At 38.9% G+C, this 23,971-nt stretch overlaps 1 protein-coding gene across 3 annotated transcripts; it reads right to left on the bottom strand.

The window, feature by feature from the left end:
- Positions 1 to 3,094: 3,094 nt before the first annotated feature.
- EOGT (EGF domain specific O-linked N-acetylglucosamine transferase) lies at positions 3,095 to 23,971 on the bottom strand. 3 transcript variants are annotated; one of them, XM_085300086.1, is made up of 16 exons: positions 23,890 to 23,971; positions 22,853 to 23,083; positions 22,053 to 22,153; positions 21,390 to 21,498; positions 21,206 to 21,300; positions 19,924 to 20,028; positions 18,626 to 18,732; positions 16,653 to 16,756; positions 13,991 to 14,083; positions 13,168 to 13,239; positions 12,123 to 12,209; positions 10,909 to 10,977; positions 9,461 to 9,522; positions 7,786 to 7,905; positions 6,673 to 6,775; positions 3,095 to 6,265 (listed from the first exon to the last, which is right to left on the bottom strand). In XM_085300086.1, the coding sequence occupies exons 2-16, from the start codon at positions 23,060 to 23,062 to the stop codon at positions 6,119 to 6,121; spliced, it is 1,584 nt and encodes a 527-aa protein (XP_085156212.1). In that variant the 5' UTR covers positions 23,063 to 23,083; positions 23,890 to 23,971; the 3' UTR covers positions 3,095 to 6,118. The 3 variants fall into 3 exon arrangements, with proteins under 3 accessions (XP_085156212.1, XP_085156214.1, XP_085156215.1); XM_085300088.1 differs by lacking the exon at positions 23,890 to 23,971 and adding an exon at positions 23,198 to 23,374; XM_085300089.1 differs by lacking the exon at positions 7,786 to 7,905.

The following is a 23,971-nucleotide window of genomic DNA, read 5'->3' as shown; positions in this document are numbered from 1 at the left end:
AAAAAAAAAAAGCATTAAATGACCAGAAAGCTGCCAATTTGAAAACAAATTGCAGCCTTTCTCACGAGTTCCTGACTCGAAGGGAAAGCATTACGGTTATTAAGTAGGGACTGATCTATTCCAAAACATTCAGACATGTTTTCTTTGAAGCATGCATCAGAAGGGCTAATATCCCCAGATTTCTTCTTAGGGTTGAACGAGAAAAACACTGCATGGATAGTATTCAAGACGGTTTTGTAAGCAAGGGCATTAGAAGGTTTGCAGCATCTGAATTCCTCTTGATTTACTTAGCAGGTTTTTTTATGAAGTGTTTTAACATTCTGCATTGAATTAATCATGGAGCATGCTTTTGGTAGGGCAAAGCAGCCCCACGAACGGTTTTGACCCCTTCTGGGCTCCCCGTTACGCGTCCCAGACGCCGCACGCAAAGCGCCGGCGGGGGCCCCCTTTGCATGGGGGCAGCCGGCCCCGGGAGCGCGGGGATTCCCACAGGGCTCAGCCCCAAGCGCCGCTCTCAGCCTTCAAAGCGCACCGAGGCGTTTCTCCAGCTGCAATCTCCCCTGCTGACAGCTGTCCAACTTTGCAATTAAAGGCAGCGCAGAGGCTGCTTTGCTCCAAGCCCTCCCTCAAATGAGCCCGCTGCATTTGCCCAGTGCTAACTCGCCGGCTTCCCGGTCCGGCGGCCGAGAGCGGGGCTCGGGCCCGGAAAGCCGGGCGCCGAGAGCCGGGGCACCCCGCTTCCTTGGCCGCTGCTCCCGACACGGGGACGAGCCAAAGGTGGCCAGGGTGGAGGGACGGCACGGCTGCCCCGAACTGCTGCTGGCCTCCAGCTGGGAGGCGGCGGTTTGAGGAAGCCAAAGCTGCTCGAATGCTGATCCGAGAGGCATYGAAGAGCCCGTACGTAAAAGAGCAGAGCGGGAAAGGTCAAAGATTTTCAAAGCTGCAAAGAAGTAAACCAGCTTCATTTTTAATTCAGCTTCTCCACTGCCTTTGGGGTAAGTCTGGCGCAGAGATAATCCACAAAACTAAACCACTGCAATATATTTCTCCAAAAACAGAAGCACTCATGATAATTTTTTTAGACAAAAAAGCTATTTTCCAATATGTTTTATTGTTTTCTGAATGTCAGCGGTCTGCATTTTCAGTGACACCAGATGTGTATGCACACACACAGAGCCCCCCCCCCTCACTAAATGGGAGAAGTAATTAGCTAGTGGAAGATGCATAATTAATRCAACAACCTTCCCCATCCATGCAATATATGAAAATCAGGCCTTTGCAGCAGAGCATGAATTACATTAACTGCAAAAAAAAAGGATGCCTTGGCACAAAATGTTCTTTTACAAGAARACGAGAAGCAGCATTTTGCTGCAAAAGATTAACTGGAAGTTATTTTCCCACACCAACTAAGTTGCTTGAATAGAAAACTGCTCAAGAATCTGATTAATCTTCCACTAAAACCTAAAGTCGTCCTGCATTAATTTTTCCAGTCATTTCCTTCTACAAACAGGAAAAGGAAAAAGAACAAAATCATCACCTACAGGAGCCGCTGCTTTATTGCGCTGCTCTGCGAGCCGGTTCTTCGCACTTGAAGCTAGATTTGCCTCCGACGGCCAAGCCGCGACATTTGGCAGGGCTCTAGTGCCACCTACTGCACTCTGGTAAAATCGGAGTAAATACCTTCCTGGCCTTACCTGGAAATCCAGTGTCCATTCCAAGGGAAGCAGCATTCGTAATCACAGCGAAAAGGCAGACGTCTTTGCTCACGTTATAGATTTACAGCATTGCACTTAACGTGAGCGCATACGCTGGAAAAGCTTTGGAGATTAATATAGTCTGAAGATCAATGAGGCTTGAATTAAACATAATGCACAGCTAGATTACAGAATATAAAGATCCTCAGGAAAGCAGATTTCAGCTTCTAAACTGAATCAGATATTCAGCAACAAAATAAACCGAAATTGTAGATGATGACAGCGTATCTGAGCTTGAGACAACTAATTACTCACTCTCCACTCAAACGCATTTTAAGTTTTTATACTATGTTGCCTTTCAAACCCTTTTCTAACTATTATTATCGGTCTAAAGCAGACCTGATCTTACAAAATAAAAGACAAAGTTAATGTGGTATTATAGAGGTTATTAATACAAATATTTATGGTTCTTCCTCTCTACAAATAAATGATCAAAATGTCCTTTCCATTTCCCCACTTTTGCCTTGTCAACGCTTCCATGCTGTTGATGACAGGATTGCTGTTTCTACCCTCATTTTTGGCTTTATTCCCACCAGATTTCCACATACTTCACTGGATTTGCAACTGTATTCACTGAGGTCTCAAAGTGCTCTTCTGAGCTCRGATTTGGGAACCACTATTGCCGTCTTACCCACCTGCAGCCTTTACACTTACCCATTGCCCCTTCCTCCTCATCCCAGTCATTCCCTCCATGCCAGTCTGTCAGCATCTCCCTTCTCACCTCCACAAGCTACTTTTATCAGTTACATTGCCGTGTGAGAAAATCCTGCCTATATGTGTGTATACACACACACACACACACACACACACACACATCATATATACCAGCAGTTCTTTTGAGACAAAGGAACCCGTTCTGTGAGAAAGGTGTGTTCAAAGGAGCGGGAATAAGAGCTCAACTTCCATGCTAACATTGCAAATTGAAACAATTCTTCAGAGTTGAAATCAATTCTTCAGGGTTGAAATCAAATAAAATGATCCCCTCACATTTTACTCTTTTGAGTAGATAAAAAGCWCCCAAGAAGAATGTTTCCTTCAGTTCCTCTCCCACTTAAAAATAAAGAAAAGATTAAGAGACATTCTAAACCCTCGGCTATCTCATTAATGGTACAACCAGTAAGATTAACAGCAARAATTAAACAACTTCATTATTATTTCATTGGTTTTAAAAATTTATTGCCTTAATATTTATAATTGTGCTCTCAAGATGAATAACCCTGATTTGCCACCTCCCCAATCACAAACCATTTCTCACACTTACCCAACTTCCACAGAACTGCATGAACAAAAATTTAAAACACATCTTTAACACTTTTGAAGTAAAAAGCAAAGAAGCAGTGTACATCTACATGTTAATTTTTATTAAAAAAAAGAAAGAGTTTCAGTTTAAATTGTACATGAATCACAAACAATTCTGAAAGTACTCGGGACTGGCAACRTTCATTAAGCGCCAAAGCTAAATTTATCGTGCTGATGCCAATGTGCATTTGAACACAGACTCTAAACTTACGGTAGTGAAAAGGAATCACCACAACACTAGAGACACAAAAATCAAAAGTAGCAAGGARCAAAACTCCCACAGTCTGTTAGGAAAATAAAATCCAAAGCTATACCCTACCTAAAGAAGAAGTGGCCTGGAAAGCCTCATGGATTCCATCAAATTCTGATTTCCAGGCAGACCGAGTTGACCCAAACCCTCTTGAAGAAGGTCATGTGAACTAAATCTTTGCTGCTGCCCAAGTTCTCTCTGGGGATTTCTGGGCAAAATTCCATTAGTCCAACCAAACCTCTTTCTTCTGCCAACATAATTGTATGACTATTTGTAAAGCTAAATAACCAAAATACTGTTTTCATCCCAGTAATACTAACCCATAAACGCTGAAGAACACRTTATCAAATGTTGACATTGCACTCAAGTTTACTGAAATTGGAGAGTGTTGGCAGGATATTTTGCCCCTAGATTAAGTCCCCACAGCCTCTCATCCATGCATTCAGGCATCTGTTCAACTACTTATTTTAGTGAATCCTAACACAGCTTGAAATAGAAATTCCTCATCAGCAAGTGGGCTGCTGCTTCTGCAAAGATTCAAGCATGTGCTTGCATTCAAGCTGGCTTTAACAGCATCACCTGCAGTACAGAAAGTTAAATATACACAAAAATTTTCCTCAAAACTCTACCAATCTGAATGTCAGTTTRGACAGCTGAACATCAGGTTGTCATGGCAGAAAAAGATAGACATGATGCTATGCAATTAAGAGCATTTAAAACATTTGCCTATAAAACCTGGCAAATGATGATCAAAAGCTCTACAATATATTCTTTAATAAAAAGTTCTTTATCAAATATATCTGTGCATCATTCATAGTTAAGTGTCTTCTTTACTTGGAGATATTTCTTTCAAACTTGTACACTTCACTGACTTAAGTTTTATACATATTTTTCTTTAAAAAAAACCCACAAGATAAAAAAAAACCACACACAAACAAGTACAGGAAACTGCATTTCTCAAAGAAAGCAGTTTTTTTCATATCAAGAAGTGCAATTTTGCTTCCATGATTCTTTAAAGCAAAACAGTTTTACCATCAGTTATGCATGCACTAAACTAAAAATTGCACCAAATACCTTAATAGATTCTGTGTTTCAGCGATATTTGGCTCTTCCTATGCATTGCTTAAAGTCACGAGAGATCTGTATGAAAGTTACACTTACAGCAACTCATCTTTGCCAGTGTAGGCAAGTCAGTAAACATACCTACAATCTGTGAAATTCCCTACGACTCTTAAGAGACTGGAAGTCAATAATACCTACAATTATTCCACTGAAGTTTTTACATTTATTCTGACACTGTCTTGCTTTTGCATACAAACATATGCCACTGAAACTGTGTATGACTATACTGCAAGTGTGTCATTAGAATACATTATCAAAAAAAATATATACTAGTATAACACAGAACTCTGGCTTTTTATCTCACRGAACTTGTTTTTTTACATATATCCTTCTGGCCCCATTTAAGACAACAGAACTACTCACATTTGTTTCACTAGCATCAAGATGCCAGCTCCAGGTGGAAATTTTACAGAACACWGAGTTTTGGCTTAATATTGTCTTTATTGAAAACAGTGAGCTAGGATACTSGTTTCAGAAAGACTGGCAGAACCTTGTGAGAAAAGAATATTACTGAGATTAGGCTGATGATTACTGAAATATGGTCCCAGGAATTAAGTTCCTCATGACTTCATTTCCCTTCAGCTGCAGCTGAAAAACACCCTACATACCTTATCGTTTGTCATAATACCAGCAGTCCATTCTCTTTAGCATCCTCAAAAAAAACCTTAAGTTTTATTCCAATTTTCTCAAGTTTTCCATTGCAAAAGTATATTTTTATGTGAAAAAGTAGGAAATACCTGGATTACTAGAAGTTTGTAAATATTCACTTAGGAAAAGCCTTATGTGCTTTGGAAGATCACTGACTAAACTTACTGAACAGACCTGTTACATTTAAAACTATTTTTAAAATGAGAAGAGGGGAAAGAGTCACAAAGTTTTTTTTTTTTAATATGAAAATATAAGATATACTGCGCTCTATCTTGAAAATGTGTCCAAGTTTGAAATAGGAGGCTGCAGTGTCTGCTACATCAAACAAGAAAAGTTACAAGTTTGCTTAACCACTTCATTCTTAAAACTATTATTTTACAAAGCAAGATCTTCAAATCTAGAAGTGATACAGGGCCAAGAATTGCAGTAACATGGATGGTGACTGAAAGGAACTAACTGGCCGTACTGAAACTGCAACCTGACATGTAACCTGACCACAAAAGATATACTGACCAGTGTCTTATAACAGGAAGACAAGTCAAGTCCTTTCCAGATTTTCACTTGGAGGTACACTACTACAGTATAAAAGCATCCAGCTCTTAAAGAGGAACAGAAGAACTCTGTGATAGGCCTATTTCATTCTCATAGAGACTATATTGAGAAATCAATAAGTACTACTCTCCATCCTCTAGCATTTCCCCACTTCACATAACAAGCATAAATTACTACAAGACAAATACCTACCCAAGATAACGTTACATGAAATGTACAGACTATTTTTTTTTAATGAACTAATAGTTCAGAATTTGGGATGCAAGAATACAGAGCAGAAAAAGTCCTGATAGCTTTTACATATGGAAAACCACTAAAATTAAAGAGGAGGAATACGAAGATACAGTATGGTGTCATGAACTGGTTTGACAAATTAAAAATGGATTGTTTCCCTCCTAGAGGTTTACACATTTCACACCAGCATTTTGCTTTATGTTGTTACAATATCTTYATGAAGCATTATTTAAAATAATATTTCAGTCTGAAGTCTAATTTAGAATTCATCATGTTTTACCCTAAATGGCCACTTGGAATGTTGTGAAACATGATTTGCAGCCAGAAGAACCAAGTACATAAATTCTTCCACATCAAAGGAATAGTTTGTAAATTTTGGATGTTCTCCCAGTGTTGGGTGGTGTCCCTAAAAAAGAAATACAAGCATTTAGACAACAAAAACAAAAAAAAATCAGTACATCTTCCATTCAAAAAAGACAAAAACAAAGAGTTGAGCTTCTACCACTTTAAGTTAATTATATCTGATCCATTGATGTGCTCTGAAGCAAAATGAATAAATAAATAACACTATCAGTAAAGAAACTGCACAACAATGTTATGGATAGCTTGGATTAATGGCTGAATGAAGAAGAGAAAAGAAGTTAACAGGCCATTAGTATCAAATGATTTCTTCACCTATCAAGGAAGTTAATTTCAACTAAAAAAAGAAAACCATATTAAAGATGAGAACGCAGGTAAAACAAGCTAACCTTTAAACAAATGAAGTTATAGTAGGAAAATCATCCCCACCCTTCCATCAGTGGCTATGATTACCTGATCTTGAGGAAATACTTTATTCCTTTTTTGCCAAGTGATGTAGTGAATGCCTCTCAGCCTTGCTAAATCCAGGTAACAACGTTCGTCTTCACAATTATACCTAGGGACAGGCAGCTCATATTTAACCACAGAAATTATGCTGAAGCCGATCAGGCAGAAGGAGGGGAAGGGAAAGGGAGGAAAATCAAAACTTAGACATTTAATTAGACATTTATTTTCTAGTTCTAAGGCAGCAAAACACCACAGACCASATTCTGCTCCACTGGAAACCAAGAACAAGGGCTACTCATCTGTTCTTAAAATGTGGTCTAAGAGGCAATTTGAGATGCATGCTAGTCTGTCATACCACCATTCAGCTGMAGGAGGTTATAGGCACGTAGAAAATCCCTAGGTTTCTGAACTCTTTGAAGATTGGACAAAATACTCTCAGAAAAGCCTGCCCTGTTAAGTGCCAGCTCCATAGCCTTGCCCCACTGCAGGGTTTTAAGTAGAATTGTCCAAGATGGAGAATTCAATGCTCTTCTGACAAGCATATGGCATTTTTGTTTAGCTCAACAGAAATGGAGTATCTACTAGTAATACTTCATGACAAAATATGTTTAATGAATCTGCTGGAGAACTTTAGGTAAGATGGAAGACACCCAGTTGAGCTAGGCCAGGAAGCTGGTGYTCATGTCCCAACTATAGAAAGCAGGATATAAATAACTTTTCGGGGAGGAGGGGATCTTTAACAGCCTAGACAAACRTTTTTTGTAATCAATTCATCTAGATCACCAGAATACCATTATTAGAGGTCAGGCCCCCAAGCAAAATGTGAGTCTCTTTCTGTCATTTTCCCCAAGCAATTACTCACTAGGCTGCCTCTCGTTTATACCACAACATCACAACAAACCACAAGCCAAGGCTGTATAAATAATCACACATTGTACATTATAATGGAAGCTTCCTCACTTTCTATTCCCAAAGGAAAAGACTGCCCAAAAATGAAGCCTAGAGGAGGATGAAACAGAACATTCACAGTCAAATACTAGCAAAGGAGGGTGCTTCACTAGCACACATGAGCAGACATTAGCAGTTATGTTTATTATAAGAAGAGAAAAACAGACTTACAGTTCAAAAACAACAGCCCAGTCCGGCAGAAAAAGCAAATGGGTAAGTCCAGCTCCATGCATCCCAATGAATATATCAGAGTTATGTGTAATTCTCAATTGCTCTGAAAATTCAAGTTCCCTGCAGGCAACATAACATAGAGTGGTGATCTGGCATGCCTATCCATCTCAGCACAAATTAGTTACATGTAGAAAGCGCAAAATTAACTTAAGGGAATTCTGTAAGAGGGAATTGATTTTTAAAGGAACAATAGTAAAAATCAAAAATGCTGCAACCAGCAATAACTCAGCATGGAATTAAAAGAAATCAAAACAGATTTCAAAACTTCACATTAACAAGAGTCTGCTCCAAAAATCTGATTTTCTTTGGTAATCCATTTTAAGTTTTTGTAAATTTTCTTTACTTTTTACTTGGTGGTACTTAAAAATTAGTAGATACCCAACCTGAACTTATACATAGGGAATCAAACAGAAAAAAAGAGACCAGACTTTGTTTCAGCTCCTGGAACTGTTAGTTCTCCCTGTATGTCACTTCTCCACATAAAGTTTTTCAAGCAACCAGGTGTTCCGTGAGCACACAAGGAAAGAATGGACTGRAAGTATTTAGTCATAAGAGGAAAAAAGTGAAAAGGGAAACTGCAGCAGGCTTCAGTCTTGTAAAAACAGTTCATAACAACACAAAGATAGAATAATTTCCTCCCTGACCTTTCTGAAGAGAATAAAAAACAACTGGCTTAAATTGCAACAAGAAAGTTTAGRCTGCTTAAGCTGCAGTAAGGGCAGGTACTAGAGAATCCTTCCAACTATGAGGAGAGTGATGCAGCAGGATCACTGAGGCAATCTCCAGTGCTGAATGGTACTACAAATGGTTTGGACAAGCATCAGTAAGTACAGAAGTACCACTGGGTCCTGCTTTCAAACAGTGGGATGGTCTAGATGGCCTCTCACGAGCATCTATCCTCTTTACCATTATTGGCCTGCTCAAGTGCCATCTTAAGTGGTAGAGGCGTTAAACAAATCTTGACTTCTCCCTGTCTCAGCTTTGGTCAACACTGATCTCCCAGCACTGCTTTGGCTCCCTACTCTTCCTGCATCAAGATCCATGACAGAGCCAGTGAGTAGATCAGAGCTGCTGCCATCTGACACAGGCATACACCACTTGGGAACTTTCTCTTCAAGACATTTGTTACTGACACAGTGCCTACCTCAGTGGGCACCATAAACTGACCTGGTGTCTTCATGGACAACCAAAGCAGCAAATAGTAATGAATAATAATTCATARCTTAAGCTAATAGCCATAAAATAAGACATTATCATCACAGAAGAGAAATCCCTGTTGACCCACTGAAGAGTATTAGCAAACCCCCGAAAATGATGGGACTGCAGCTTCTTCTAAGAGAGGAAACACAGAAAGGAAAGAGATTTCAAAACTTGCTCATCATAAAGTAGTTTTAACATGAGTCCGACTCTARAGATTCATTCCTAAGCAATTAGTCATTGGATGGGAATGCTTAACTAGCTCACCCATCACTTCTTCAGTAACATTCTTCCTTGCCTTAGCAGTTCTTGGATTTCACAGAGGTTGAGCACTGGGGCACAAGCAGCTTTGCAAGTGGCTCATCACCAGCCACAGGCAGTGTGAAACCACACCAACTTTCTCTACCATAATACGTACTTGTACTTGTAGTCTACCACTTTGACCTCCAACGTCGATACTGTTTTCAAAGCATTCACAAGCTAAGGAAGAAAATAAAAAGGCCTATGACTTAATGTTCTGCTTCAATTAATTCCTCCCCATGCTCCTGACCATTTTACACACTCCCCCTTCCTCACCAGGGAATTACACTGAGAAGAACAGACTGTCACTGCCATATAAAGGAGCTATTCCCCAGTCTCTCTACTCAAATCCCAGTGTGCAAGATGACCTCTAGGTCAAATCCGTTTTCTAACACTGAGATCCTTTCATACCTTCCCATACCTTACTCCTGGCAGGGCAGCCACCAGAGAGGGGACTTGGTTCYCCTGCACCATCACAGAGTATATTGTTACCTTTTACATGCCCCAGAGCGTAATCYTAAACCACTCAAACTAGTAGGAATTTTGTCAGAAATAATGGGAAGATGTGACATTTCAGGCTGGATTTCCAAAAAATATTCCAAAACCTAAAGAAAGAAATTGGTGGCTAGAAGAATTTTCAAGAACACCTTACCAGGCCAGATTCCTACTCACGTGAGAAGAGARACCAACACAACCTGGGCTTCTAACCTGAAAGGGCTTTTTTTGTAAGACTCCTACCACAGGCAGAAGAGGGAGAGAAATCAAAGCATTTTCCTTTACAAAAGCATTGTCAAGAGAAGATTAACTTCTCACTTCCTGTCACGTGCCTATTATCAGAAAACACACTACATGTAGCAGCGTAGACAGGCACCATGGACTGCCTAGCAGAGAAGGCACAGCACTGCAGATATGAGCTCTATTCTGCCACTAAGCTACTGCATCAAACAAGCCTCAGTTTTCCCCTATTTAAGATGGGGATAATAATGTCTAATAATTTTTTGTCAGGCACTAAGAATGAAGAGAGGTATAAAAACATTAGATGTTATCATTTTATCACAATGTAGTTATCTACAACAACACGAGCAGCTTCATTGTAAGCCCACCAAGTTGCATGATTTGAAAACGCAAATCAGCATGAAAATTCATTAAGTTTTGAATGCTCATACTCAGACACAACTGCCTATGCATTTTGTTCTGCAAGCATAACAAAGCTTTTCATTAGCTTTTCAACACTGAGGCTTCTAGAAATCAAAGAGAACAATATGAAAGCAAAATAATTTAATTTTATCAGAAGGTTCTACAATATCTATTTGTTAAGAGGAAATACTTTTTGTATTACATCTGTAGTCTGCCACTGGGTATTTACCAAGGATAGCAAGGTTCACTGCCTGGTGTACAAGAACAGAGACTGGCCACAAGATATATGAGAAGAAATCAGCATTAGCACTGCACATACTTATCCAAGACTTGCCARTGGGCAGTCTTGGTTGTGCCTGAAAATCAATTCAATGAGCAAAATTTAACTTCTGGATGATTTATTTGTTTTAAAAATATGAAGAACCACACCTCATTCTGATTCAATATTTTCCGGTAATCTGTACTGCGTGCAAGTATTGTGACTCGAATTTTCCCATCCTAAAAAAGGAAAGAAACAGCAATGAGTTAGCTGTGAGGCAGACCTTACTAAAAGAAAAATCTTCCATGTTTATTTTAGCAATTATCTGAGCAACTAAGTATGTTCACTCCCCATATAACAGATGATGTAACCACCTTAAAATTCACATTGTATTTTTCAACAGATTAAAAGTGTCAAAAACTTTGTGAAAGTCTTACTATTAACAAAGAATAGAATGTTTTCTGAATGATTTATTTTTATTCAGTACAAACGAGTCTTTGTATTACACATTATACAGCAGTTCTTAAAAGCAGGGAAGYCGCTTTCAGGGTGGTTTGTGCACAAGATTCTCGGAAAAAAATATTTTACCTCCACAACAGTTCCTCCCTTTACCTCTTTAGATTAATTGGACTCATGGGGGTAAACGTTCCAAGTGAAATAAAAAGATTTAACTGCATGACTCCCATTAGTGTCAGCAGGAGAAGCATAACTAAATGCCTGTACAGCATGTGTCCCTCAGTGATAATACATAGACTGCTCCTAGTAAACACTTTAAGAAGCCCAAAAATGCTGTATCCATCAACACAGACATTACAACAGTTTGCAAAAACCATCAGTGTGTACCACAAAGAAGTCCAGGGTCAGACACATGGTACAAGGCAGGGAATTTAAGGACCAGATCCAATCATTCCCTCCTCTGATCTGAGCTCAGCAGTAGCTGTGAGGATTGATAAAAGAGCATGTCTGCAGTGAGGAAGTCGACTGCTTTGTGGGATCCTCTCTGCCAGACCTATAAGCAGGACACTGTCAGCATGCTCCAGAAGAGACAACATACCACATATATAACACCTGGGAAGAAAATAAAGGCCTTGGGCACACAGGAGGGGATGGGCAAGAGCAGCTTCCTGGGGCTCAGAGTGGGATATTCTAAAGTCTGTCCTACAGAGATGAGACATAAGGTCAACTTTTACAAACATACATAAATATTTGCTGGAGGCCTTTATGGAACTGACTGGCTTATTGAAAGAAAATCCTGAGCACCCCAGTAAAGGAAAAAAAGTGCAGTGTTTGCTCTCACTTCCCACTGGGTCCAGCTATTTGCTGTTTTTCATCCAGGTAAGAACTGCAAGCTCTGCACTGCAGTTTTATCTCTCTTTTATCATACCTTTGGTCCTTCTTGTGTGATATTTAATCTGTGTAATACATGCTGAGAAAATGCTCTAAATAGTCCTGTACCATGACAGCCAGAGATCTGAAATTAGAAGAGTAATTAGTATTACAAAAAGTTATTTTCTTCGGCAAACCTCACTTTGTGATCAATCTTTTACCATGCTTTCTGAAAAAAAACCCTACCATCATGCACTGCATTAAGCATTCGCTGCAACAGAAGTGGCACTCTAATTTAGAAGGAAACATGACTCGCTCTACACCGCTACAGTCTGAATGCACAAGCTAACACCCCAGAATGAAAGCTGTTGCAGAAAGGCAGCAACCAGCAACAAACACTCTCACAGAGCCTTTCTTAGTAACGCTAGAATGGGGAATTTTGCCTCTCAAGTGGGTGCCCTCCATCCCCATAAGCCAGAATCTCAGCCTCAGGCTTCCCACTTTCTCTTCTGCAGAGCCTCACTTCCCTTAGCCTGCACTCCCTCCCTTCCCAGCCTCCCATCCCACATTCTCAGCTAGTCAGAAGACCCTGCTACATCAGTCCCAGAGAAATGCCACAAACAAAGGAAGCAAATTAAGGAAGTATGGTCCAAGTTATCACATCAATGCATGGCAGTAATCACCCATATTCAGAACTTATTCTCCATGGAATATGCAAAGTGACAGTCCCAAGATAAAAGCCCACATAGAAGTAGCTTGCATAGAAGCAGCTTCCGTCAACACTGCCAATTTACAAGCTTTTGTGCTCTGCAAGAATACCAGTAAATTCACAGTACCCTCCCATTAAAGAGGAATAATCTGCGTTTCATGAATTGTGAAGTAGGAGCCTGTACACAGGCAGTTACCATCAACCATTTAAGTACAATAATCAAGTGCCCTTTGAAACCCTAATCCCTAAAGCAGATCATTTCATCTGGAGTTGCACACAACAGTACATTTCATGATAACTCCGCAAAATGCTTGAGAGATTCATTAGCTAAGATTTTATACTGTCATACACACACACCCCTAGTGAACACATTGGACTGATAAAAAGGACTCACCAATGGTGTGTTATAAAACAAGCCATATCGCATTCGAGGCAGTAATGAGAAGACTGCTTCTTTAAAGCATACCTGCAAAGGAAGATCACAAGAAGTTACATTGCACTGCTGGCACATCCCCTGCTCATTCAGTGCAATCACTCATTATAATGAGTTAGCAATTAGGTGCTCCTGCCAAGAACATCCTCACTTCCCTAACAACTGTGCAAATGAATAGAACAAAGACAATTCCGTCTCAAAAGAACTCTCAAGAYGCTACACATACAAAAAAAGGAAGTGGGGACACAAAAAAACAAGCAGAACAAACATTAACTAAGTAGAAGAAAATCAGGTAAACAGTAGAGAATGTTTAAGACAGGGCTTAAGRGATTTAAGAGACTAAAACGAGCTCTCAGTGAAGGCACATATTTTTRGTAGGAGTAAAAATATCACAATTTATGAGAAACAGCAAGTATATTAACAGTTAAAGGAGAAGAGATATACCTCAACGAGAATTAGACAATTTAGAATGACAATACCATTTGAAAACCCTTAGCTTCAGTAGACGGTGCTGCCAAAGTGAAACTAATACATAAATACCACTTCTCGGAAGGCATAAAAGTTTCATCTGTCTACACGAAGCGCAGACATACCACAGAAACAGGCTACTGTGGCTATTGCTGTCTCTCTAGTTTGTAAGATAGAGTACAAATATCACTAAATTAAACATGYACTTAAAATATTAATGCCTTCCTCAGAAACACTCATATCCAAAAGTGGCTTGAGAGCGATCATGTTTACTACGTAGCCTCTGTGAATTAAAACAAAGCATACAATTCCATACCCTTTTAGAGTCAAAGGTTTTCAAGTGTATTATTTCATAGTCAGTAAATGCCTTCCACGTCTCACTGAACAAGTCACCATAGCCATATGAGCTCTAGGAGGAAAGAAAAAACCACATGTGCATAATGATTACAGAAATGCATATAAAAATTCTCCTAATTATTTACAAGCTGCATATGACTTAACATACACCTTATWCGCAGATCACCACACCAGACCTAAGACAGCCTTGCACAGAAGACAGACATTACAGAACATCTAACCTGGTGTTTACAAAGGTGGTTAACTCAAATTACCTGGTAGGTAGTTAGTTTTCAATAAAACAATTCTATAAATCAGCAATCTAGACAAATTCTGCAGTAACAGATTACAGTCTGTGAYTTGGGAGCAAGGTGTACCCTTCCTTATCTTATCCAGGAAACAACAGAATATAGGTTAAATTTGAAGTAAYGGAAAGGTAAGGAGAGTGGATGGCACGGACCTGGACTGCTGAGACTAACAACCATCTGGGAATTCAAATGCAGCATTAGTGTTTGAAAATAAAAAGTCACAACAAGCCTGTTTCATGTTTGCCTCTATTTTGGGATGCTTACTTGCACATAGCATACATCTCACAGATTGAAGACAATGATCTGATCTGGTGGAAGAAGTAACAGGGAAATTATGTTTGGAATTACCTGAAGTTTCTCTAAAGGACAGAATATAAAAATTCCCTATAGCAGCAAGTATCTGTGGAACCTTTTGGTCTTTCAGTCGTAGCAGTAGGGGCTCTTGCTTTCAGCTCTGTAACAGTTCCTGCACATCTGAGGGCTAAAGAGTCATCACCTCTTACTCTTTGAATGCAGTTCAAGACCTCACTAACTCTGGTGCAGATTTCTGCTTAAAGCTTTTTTTCAGTTCTGGATTTGTTTCATCCTCTTTGGAAAGTTACGTGGAAACATTCTCAAAAATAAATTTGAAAATAAGACTGTATCTGACCACAGAAGAGAGCAGACAACTAGTGAATCTAAAAGATTCTTAAGGTTGCCAGATTTCCTCCCTCTTCCTCTGCCATGAAGTTTTAACAAATTTCACAATCCATACTACTCTCTGGCAGTCTACATTACAAGAACTGCTCTTCCAGATTAGAAGTAGAGAACTGATCTTCAAAGCTGGAAGTACCGCTCTCTAACCCTGTCTCCTCTCCTTAGAAGTTTGTTATAAACAYTGCTTTCTTGCATTGGCAGAGACAGTCTGCAAATCAACACCCAGTGGATTTCCTATTCATTTTCTGCTTTGTTTAACCTACATCTGAGGGCATTACTGTTTAATAAGAACAATAAGTGCACCAATTTTACAGTAGCTAGAGAATATGCCCAAATCCAATTACAAAAAAAAAAAAAAGAGAGAGAGAGAGAGAAAGAAAGAAAGAAAAAAGAAAGAAAGAAAGAAAGAAAGAAAGGACTTGAACTTATTATTCATTCTTATCTTTTGATAACCATTGAGGCAGCTTATCAGAAGTTACTGGGTGCCATCATCTGGCTATACATGGTAATGAACTTTAGTAGAAGCAGTAGTTAGATTCATTTAAAGCTGCATAATGACAGTACTCATTCCAACATTTGAACAAATTATTTGATTCAATGATGTTACGTAAGAAAAGGAATTCCTTTTCAAAGTAATTTACATTTAATATGTTATCTTTTCAGAAGGCCATCAGAGCTGGATTAACAGCTCCTTACATAACATCTGGGAACTTGCTTATCTGGTAAGTGGATTTATTTTAGTTTTCAAAATAAAAGGGAACTAGAAAAACTGTTTTCTTCTAGCCAACAAAGTTTCTCATTAAATAGCAAGGAGTGGATATTGGCAGTTCTCTGCTAAATACTTAGCTGTCAGAATAGTGAATACACAAAGAAATCCTGGTATTACATGAGACCAAAACAATAGACAGACTTCGGACAATAGTATAGACAAGAGGTGTGTTATTTTTGGACCTGGTTATACATTTTATGTAACATACTACAAACTTAAATTAAACAACGAAAAACCAAATGCTGTCCTACACAACTTACACACTAGTCAATAAAATTATTGTTATTCTTAAACATAGTCACTGTTTCAACTCACTACAGCAGAAATAGCTTCACTTGTGGCATTCTAAGAAGTGACAGAGAGAAGCAGTTTCTTTAAATAGCATTCTTGCAATTAAGTACTAGACCCTGATTTGCTATATTCAAGGATTTTACTTAGCTTTTTTTCTTTATTACAGGAGGCCCATTACTGTTTTAGAAATAACACTGATGCATTTCTTTTTCAAGGCAGAAAAAAATACTTTAAGTATTTCTTCTCAAAGAAAAATTCTACAAAAAAATCATCAGCATGAAATACTCAAATGGCATATACAAAAAACAGATTATGTCACACCAAAAAAGGCATAATTACCTACTACCAAAAGATCAGTTATGCAGTAGTGTTAAAACAACACATGACCTCTGGCAGGAAACCAGTTCCTTAAGCATTGTTTATGCACCCTTGTTAATAAAATCTAAAAACTTATCAGCTCTACATGATGAAATCAGCAGCCCACAAGAAAATTCAAGGATTGCCTATCAGAATCTTCAGTCTCTATAAAGTAGAAATATAGTTCATCACAAAGTATGACAAAAGCACTACAGACTTACTGTATCCCACATGACTATGTTGACATCAGTACTGAATGAATTATTGATATGTTGTGTAATATAAAGATTGACGAAGTCACAGAAGTGATGGTACATATTAACACCTGAGAAAGAAAGAACTGTTAGCAAGATACTACATTATTCGCTCCAGTTTTTACTACTTTATATAGATTTTTCCTTAGTATTGTCCCTGTGAATAAATTCCGGGTGTGTGTGTGCATGTCTGTGCGTGTACATACATATACACACATACACATATAAAGTACATATTCATACAAACATATATACACACACACACACACACACACACATATGTATGAATAAAGCCGCATTTCTCATTAGTTCTCCCTTGCTTCTGACTGAAAGCTTTCTCCAGAAAACCAAACCTTTAAAAGGGAGGGCATCAAGGTAAGAAATCTGAAGTAAGGCACATGTTAAGAAAAGTTCAGAGAGATCAGTGGTCAATAAGACAGTGGGAAAAAAAAGTTTTACTTGCCATTTCTCATTGCAGCATACAACTGCTTTCTAGGTTGTATGAAAGTAACGTCTGCATTAACAGTAACTATCCAGATGTACAGGAAACACTAAAAACAGGTCTTTGGCAGTGCTCTTGAAAAAATAAAGTGTTCAGGGAAGCTCCGTCTGGAGGACTTCAAGACAGAACTTGTACTTGCACCCGAGCCAAAGCCCAAGTAATTCATCAGGTTCTTTCTCAGAGCATTCTTGCTCATTCTTGGTTTCTTACTAAGACTATAAGCACATAAAAAGCTACTATGAAATAATGAAGGTAAGATAGTCCAGTTTCTTTGCTAGTGAAGACTAGACACCAGTTTTGCAACTGTGTAGACAGTCCTTGTTTTTAAGCTCCTTGCCATGAAGAATTCCATGACAGTAACTAGCTGCTGGGCTTCCCATAGTGCCCCAACAGCAAATTTCTTCTTCCTCTAAAATAAAGCAGATGGAGGTGTACAGAACTGTCTCCTAGACACAGCTAGACAACCCTGCTCAAAGGTACAAGTTGATAGCAAAACACTCAGGTGCCTACACGAACCTTGCGTAAAACAGAAGATATTTGCCCACAGGGGAGGTGAAGGGTAATCCAGTTCACGGTTGCAATGTGCCATGAAGGTCAAAATACAGCAAATATCTAGTTTAAAACATAGCTTACCCTCGAGCAGCTTGTTTGAATGTCTACATGTTGAAAATTCTCTTTTGCTAACACCGGTCTTCAAAATACACCACATGAGCAAAAAGGCTGATGAAKTTCCAAAATGTCAAGTATCACTGGATGATTTGCCTTCCTAAAGATCTTTTGGTGCTATTCCTCTCATGAATTTTGGTATACCATAGCCCAGCAATCACCACAGCTCTCTGTAATGAAATAGTTAATTTCTCCCTGCAGTGGCTTTTCCCCTGAATTTGAAGCTTSAAGATTAAAATAGTGTTATCATCTTTTTAATCTACTAACAAAACTTATTCCCTTGAATTTTGTCTTTGAACACTACTTCCTCCTCCAAATCCTTCAACAGGCATAGAATCCTCATTTACCTAGCACACRTTGCAAGACATGTATATACACATACCTTGCTTTCATGTAGCAGACATGGAAAACTGAAAACTGTCATCTGGAAACGCAGCCAAGAATCAAAGACTCAACACAAAAGAATTTTTGACTTTGTGCTAAAGACTCTGTCAAAACACAGTGAAGAGTCAAAGACTCTGTGTAGACATGTGGCAGGGAATTTCTCTGATATATTTTTTAAGTATCTGTGACAAAAYGTAAGGTTTAAATTTATATTGCTGAGATTATTAATAGAACTACAAAAAAAAGGATGAAACTGTTATACCTTTTTTCAAAAAAAACACAAGTAAAATTGACAGTCACAAAGGTGTAACGTAGATGAGCATGATGATATAGGCTCTTTTCACTGCAGTATTAAAGGATGTAAGTCTACACTAAAAACACCATTTACCTGCATCCAACTTCACGAAGTATGTTGGCTTCTCAATAATAATGTCACATTTGCCATCTTCTAGGGGCCTGAAGTTTAATGTGGTAAATGTCTGGAGTTCTGCAAACCTAGAARGATTCATCCACATAGAACATGCTTTGTCATTAACACACTTAAAAATACGTATCTCATATCTAAGATGTAACAACTGTTCATCCAGTGCATTTGATTTAACAGGGTTGCTGAAGTCTGATAAAAGTCTGACAACTAAAATTGTTTGTAATTGTAATGGAAAGTTCTCAGGTTATGAGCTCCAAGAGGTTAAACATCATCTTTGATCTCAGGAGTGAAGAGCATCTTTGATCTACAAATCAAAGTAGTAGAGATATAACAAAGAGCCTAGATCTGTGGGCCTATCCAACCTGATCTGCATTGCCAGAGACACTTCAGCAAGATCTTCATACTTTGGTCAGAATAATGAATGCAGATGCAGTATTTATTGTACTCTGAACTAAGCAGGGATGAGCAACTGAGAGGATAGTGATAGGTARTGAAGAAATAAGTCTTGTCTTCTTCTGCAGCTATTCTTAACTTAAATTGACCATCAATGCAAAATGAGAAGAATAATTGTAAACATAAGAAAAGGATTAAAAAAAAAAAGGTGTCCTTTATTAGACTTGATGGCTCCAGTTCCTTCTCATGTCATCAGTGAACTGGCAATGCTACTTTGAAACGCTAACATGCAACCCTGAGAGTAAACCAGCTCCCACAAAGCATCCTCTGAAGCTCCTGCTCAGCCTGCAGATTGTTGCCTGTTTCATACTCCAAACACAGGCTTCCTCTGGGAAGATGTATCAATACAGAGATCAGACATTGCACTGGCCTCAACACCACAAGGATTGTGTCAGCTAGGGCACAAACACAAAATTCAAGGCATTTTACAACAAATGAATTGTCTCAGTCCATAAGCAGGGTAGGCAGAGTCAACACTGTCTCCAGAAAACAGCTGAATGTTAAACCTTCAGGCTACAACACATGTTCAAATACTTTGCTGATGTAAAATAGTCAGGAATGGCACAATTACACTCATCATTGTTCAGAACAGCACTCTGAATAGATGTGATTACTAGAGGAATCTATTATGAACTCTTAAATTGACCTTAGAAAGGAGCAGCTATTTCCCCATTATGAAATATCCAACATAGAGCCGCCAGTACTAATGAAGGAAAAAGAAAAAAAGAATAATTAAGTGAACTTGAAAGCAGCCACAACAAGCAATTCTTACCAACTTGGAAGCAGCCATGACAAGTGATTCTTACCAAGACTGCAGAGGGCTCTTGCGTTGACCTTCAGCCAAAAATGCTTGAACATTAAGGGTGCAATGACCTCCAATTTCTCCCTTCTGGAAAAAATCTTCTTTGAATCTAATGCAAATTAATAAAAACCTATCAATTTTTGTGTAACAGTATTAGAGTGCTTTGCAATCTAGATTACAGACTCAAATCTGTGCTTGCTTTTCTCAATTCAGCAAGATACTTCATCCACATCTAAAAGTTTGAATATTTTTTCAATATAATYGTGTCACTTCCACCTACTTTCCAAATGAAGATAATAGTGCCCTCAGAGTTTGAAATATTAGTCAAGAAGATGACATTACTCTACCCAGAATGTTTTAGGTATCATTCTCTCRTATCCAAATGAATAATTTAATGAGATTTTGCTACATGATTACTTACAGGAGCACCACTCTATTAATAACAAATTCTCACTGAAATTCACCTCAGATTTTATTACCCCACTAGCCATCCAAGAATTTTATACAATATGTGAAGAGTAAGGAGTAAGAATGGGTTTCACAAAGCTATCTTAACAACCAAAGGTGTTGTCTAAATCAGCTCTTAGGATATGCTGAGATGATGACAACCCATTCTGAGGGGTATTGCTGTCAGTCATGAGGCAGGTTTTTCAAGTTAGATGCCCTAGACATTGACTTCAAAGATGAGGCAGAAGGAAAAAGGGATGATGCCACTGTCAGTGGCTCCTTTTTTTCACCCAGCAGGCCAATGCATAACATTTTAATCTGGAATATAGAAGATCCAGATTCAGAGTCTTCTTTAGTATTAYTGTATCCGAAAATGCAATCCCTGGTTCCTGGATAAAGCCACACTAACCACCCTGTAAAACCTTCTAGAGGGAAGGTCTTCTCAGTAACTCCTATAAAAAAAATTTTATACTTCACATGTCATTCTACTTTGCATGTCACCTGACTGAGGAAGGAAATCTCTGAAGATAAAGAAAAGTCCACCTCTCTGCTCTCCGGTCAGGAGAAGGAAGGATTTCAATAAATCATCATCACTGCAGGAAACCAAGAGCTTAGCATGTCAGGAACCTAAATACACTGTAGTGCTGACAGCAGCAGCATCAGAGAGCAATCATCAGAAATGTAGATCTCCACAAGACTTCAGTGACAAGCCTTTGATCAGCTGCAAATCCCATGGCAAAAAGCATACCAGCTATATAGAGAGAGATTTGTTGAACAAATTCAGGGGTGTTTCTCCCTGCCATCTCTTGGTTTTACTATAACATAAGCAAATCAGAGACCTGTCATGGTTTCTCTTTGCAGTTCTTAAATCAATGTACAAGTTTGTGGCTCTGCAGTGCTGAAGGTACTGAGAACAGGTCAGAGATGAATCTCCCTGTTAACAGAAGAGCAAGTAGGATTTGATCAATACAAGACTTAGTTTAGAGGCAAGCGAAAGCTRTATTATCCATCTAAAACACCTACTGTTGTTGCAGGCTTACAATGGGTTTTCATTTCATTCAGCCTCTCTCGAACGTAACCAAAGTCAGCTTGTTTCCAGAATATCTGTTGGGCTGTCTCAATGTCACTTGCCCTGATACACGAAGGAGAGACGAAAATTAGGGGCTGTTCCTCAGTTCTAGTAATAACTTTAACACATAATGTTTTTGTTCCACTAGAAGTGAAACAAAAAAGCCAGCCAGTTACTTTAYTGGCAGTTAAGACGCAAAGCAGGAAACAACTTATCAGCTGCACGTAAGTAAAGACTTCAATGACAGTTTAAAGCTATTCTCCCCTAAAAGGCTATAAAAACCTTTTTTAACATTTTCTCCTCTGTTTTTAAAGCTAAGAAAGGAACTCCAGAGTTATTTTAAGAGTCTGAACTCAAGACTACATCTGAATAAAGAAAACATTGTGGTATGATGCATTTCAAACAGGATTTTCTTCCTTAAAAAGCTTAATTTTAAAAAACATGTTGAAAGATCTATGTTTGTGTGCATACACACATACATGTACCTATCTGCAAAGAATCATAATCATCTTTCAGACTCCAAATATCACAATAAAGGTAACTGCACAGCTATTATAAAAGTGAGCGCTATACATTTTACGACATACTGTACTTTATATATTTTAGATGGAACTTACCATCCAGTTTCAACATAATCACACACCGGGTAACTGAACCTGTAATCTGATTTGCAGGATTTCTCATAACCCCAGCAGGATTTCAGTTTCTTCAAGTATTTCTGTAATACAGAATTCACTGAGTATGGCTACAGATCAGGTTATATGACAGCAAAAATTTTAAATTATTTCAGTTAATTGTTAGCTTATTCACTACATCTTAGTAATGTATGTTACACAAAAGGCTTTCAGTTTGATCTGTTTTGAAACTGTTTCAGAAAGAACGCTCAGATTTGTTAGGCACAGACGTATATCCAAATAGAACACGTATAAACAGAAATATTATCCTTGTCTATAACACATCATTTTCAGGATAATCAATTTTCCTGATCCAGTGTGWAACATCCCAAAATTTTCATACTACTGAGGGCTGCAGAGGCTCACAAGTAGCATGGCCTAGAAATTACTAACTGTACTTAGATAAAACATCTTTGATGTGTGCAAGACTGCCATTCAGATGATCATTTCAGCCTYGTAACTAGAAAAAAAACAAACAAAAAGCTTGCAGAAACCTTTTTTTATAAATTTATCCTTTTTTTTTTCTTTAAAAAAAGAAAATCCTTGTGGCAACATCAGATGCAGGAAAGAATCCCATATAGCCCTTTCGAGGACAATAATTCCAGCTCCCAATAAAATCGACACACTGGCAAAGAGACCAATTCATTATCATCTTTAACTACTATGACTCCAAAATAAATCACCCCAAAGTTACATTTGAACAAAAACATACACAAGAAAGCAAAAACAAAAAGCTAACTTACTTTATACGGGCAAAGAGAGTCCTGCTTACAGATGCTGGCAATATGCTGGTTGTTGTGCAGAAAGTAAGGAATATGCTCATCGGGCAAGTTGATAGTTCTGTAGCTGTATAATGGCTCTTCCACAGTGTTTTTGAATTCAGTAAGATTTTCATCTTGGGAATTAGCCAGGATTTCTTGCAGTAGCAATCCAAAAGCAAGCAACATTAACATGGCAACCTACAAGTTCTGCAGCTAATGAAAAAAGGAAAAAAAAAAAAGTTTAGCATATACGTGATGTAGCACATTTCAAGCAACATACTAGGCAACACTCAGACAAATTAATTCATGTACTCAAAGAATTCATACTCAAGTTTCTGATTTTTGAGTCTCCTCTCCTCCCTCCAAAGGACAAGCTTTCTCTAGGAGACTGGACTGCACAACCCCAGGAATATCTTTGACTCGTTAGTCATTGTGGGTTATTACGCGCTACCAGCTCACAGCCTCAAAAGGGTGTGTTTGCTTCAGCAGCATCCCTGAGAGCTCAAGTCTGGAAGCTAAGCGGAGAGCACGTAACAGGCAGAGGGCAGGAAGAAAATTTAAAAGTACTGAACTGCAAGAGAATAAAAAAGTTTAGCTTTTCTATATATATTATACATATTTATGTACACACACGCACATATGTGTGWATGTATACATACATGTATAGAGACATACACACAGAGAGAGAGAGGAACATGTGTGAGACCACCACACTCTCTGCTTTGGGAGAAAATAACCAAACAACCCTTAGTCGAAGGGAAAACCCTGTAACCACGAMTAAACGCCAGACGTGCGAGCACGCTTGCCTTTAGCGGTCAGCACCGCGTTAAAAAGTTTTGACTACCGACTTGCACATAGCAAGTTACCTGCAGGCCCGCACGTATCTATCTATCCCACGTATATAATTATATATTGCATACACAACCGCACACAGCCCGCCCGCCGCGGGTGCACCGCTCGGAGGTGAGATGGCAGCCGGGCCGCCTCCCCGGCCAACGCGGCCCCGCGCGCGGCGTTACCTGACCGCGGCGGGAGAGGCGCCGGCGCGGCGGCGGCCGCCTTGAGGCTCTGCCCGGGGGCAGGGGGGGGGCGGCCCCGGCG

This window comes from Rhea americana, unplaced genomic scaffold, assembly GCF_003343005.1.
Source record: "Rhea americana isolate MKP2758 unplaced genomic scaffold, rheAme1 scaffold_16, whole genome shotgun sequence".
NCBI classification, from domain to species: Eukaryota; Metazoa; Chordata; class Aves; order Rheiformes; family Rheidae; genus Rhea; species Rhea americana.
This window is presented reverse-complemented; position numbering and strand designations above follow the sequence as displayed.

Coding starts and splice junctions, on each gene's coding strand:
- EOGT (XM_085300086.1), bottom strand. CDS start 23,062: ATGTTAATGTTGCTTGCTTTTGGATTGCTACTGCAAGAAATCCTGGCT. Junction 21,301..21,389: donor ATTGTAAGCCTGCAACAACA/GTAGGTGTTTTA, acceptor TTCTGTTAACAG/GGAGATTCATCTCTGACCTG. Junction 16,757..18,625: donor CTTCGTGAAGTTGGATGCAG/GTAAATGGTGTT, acceptor TTTCTTTCTCAG/GTGTTAATATGTACCATCAC.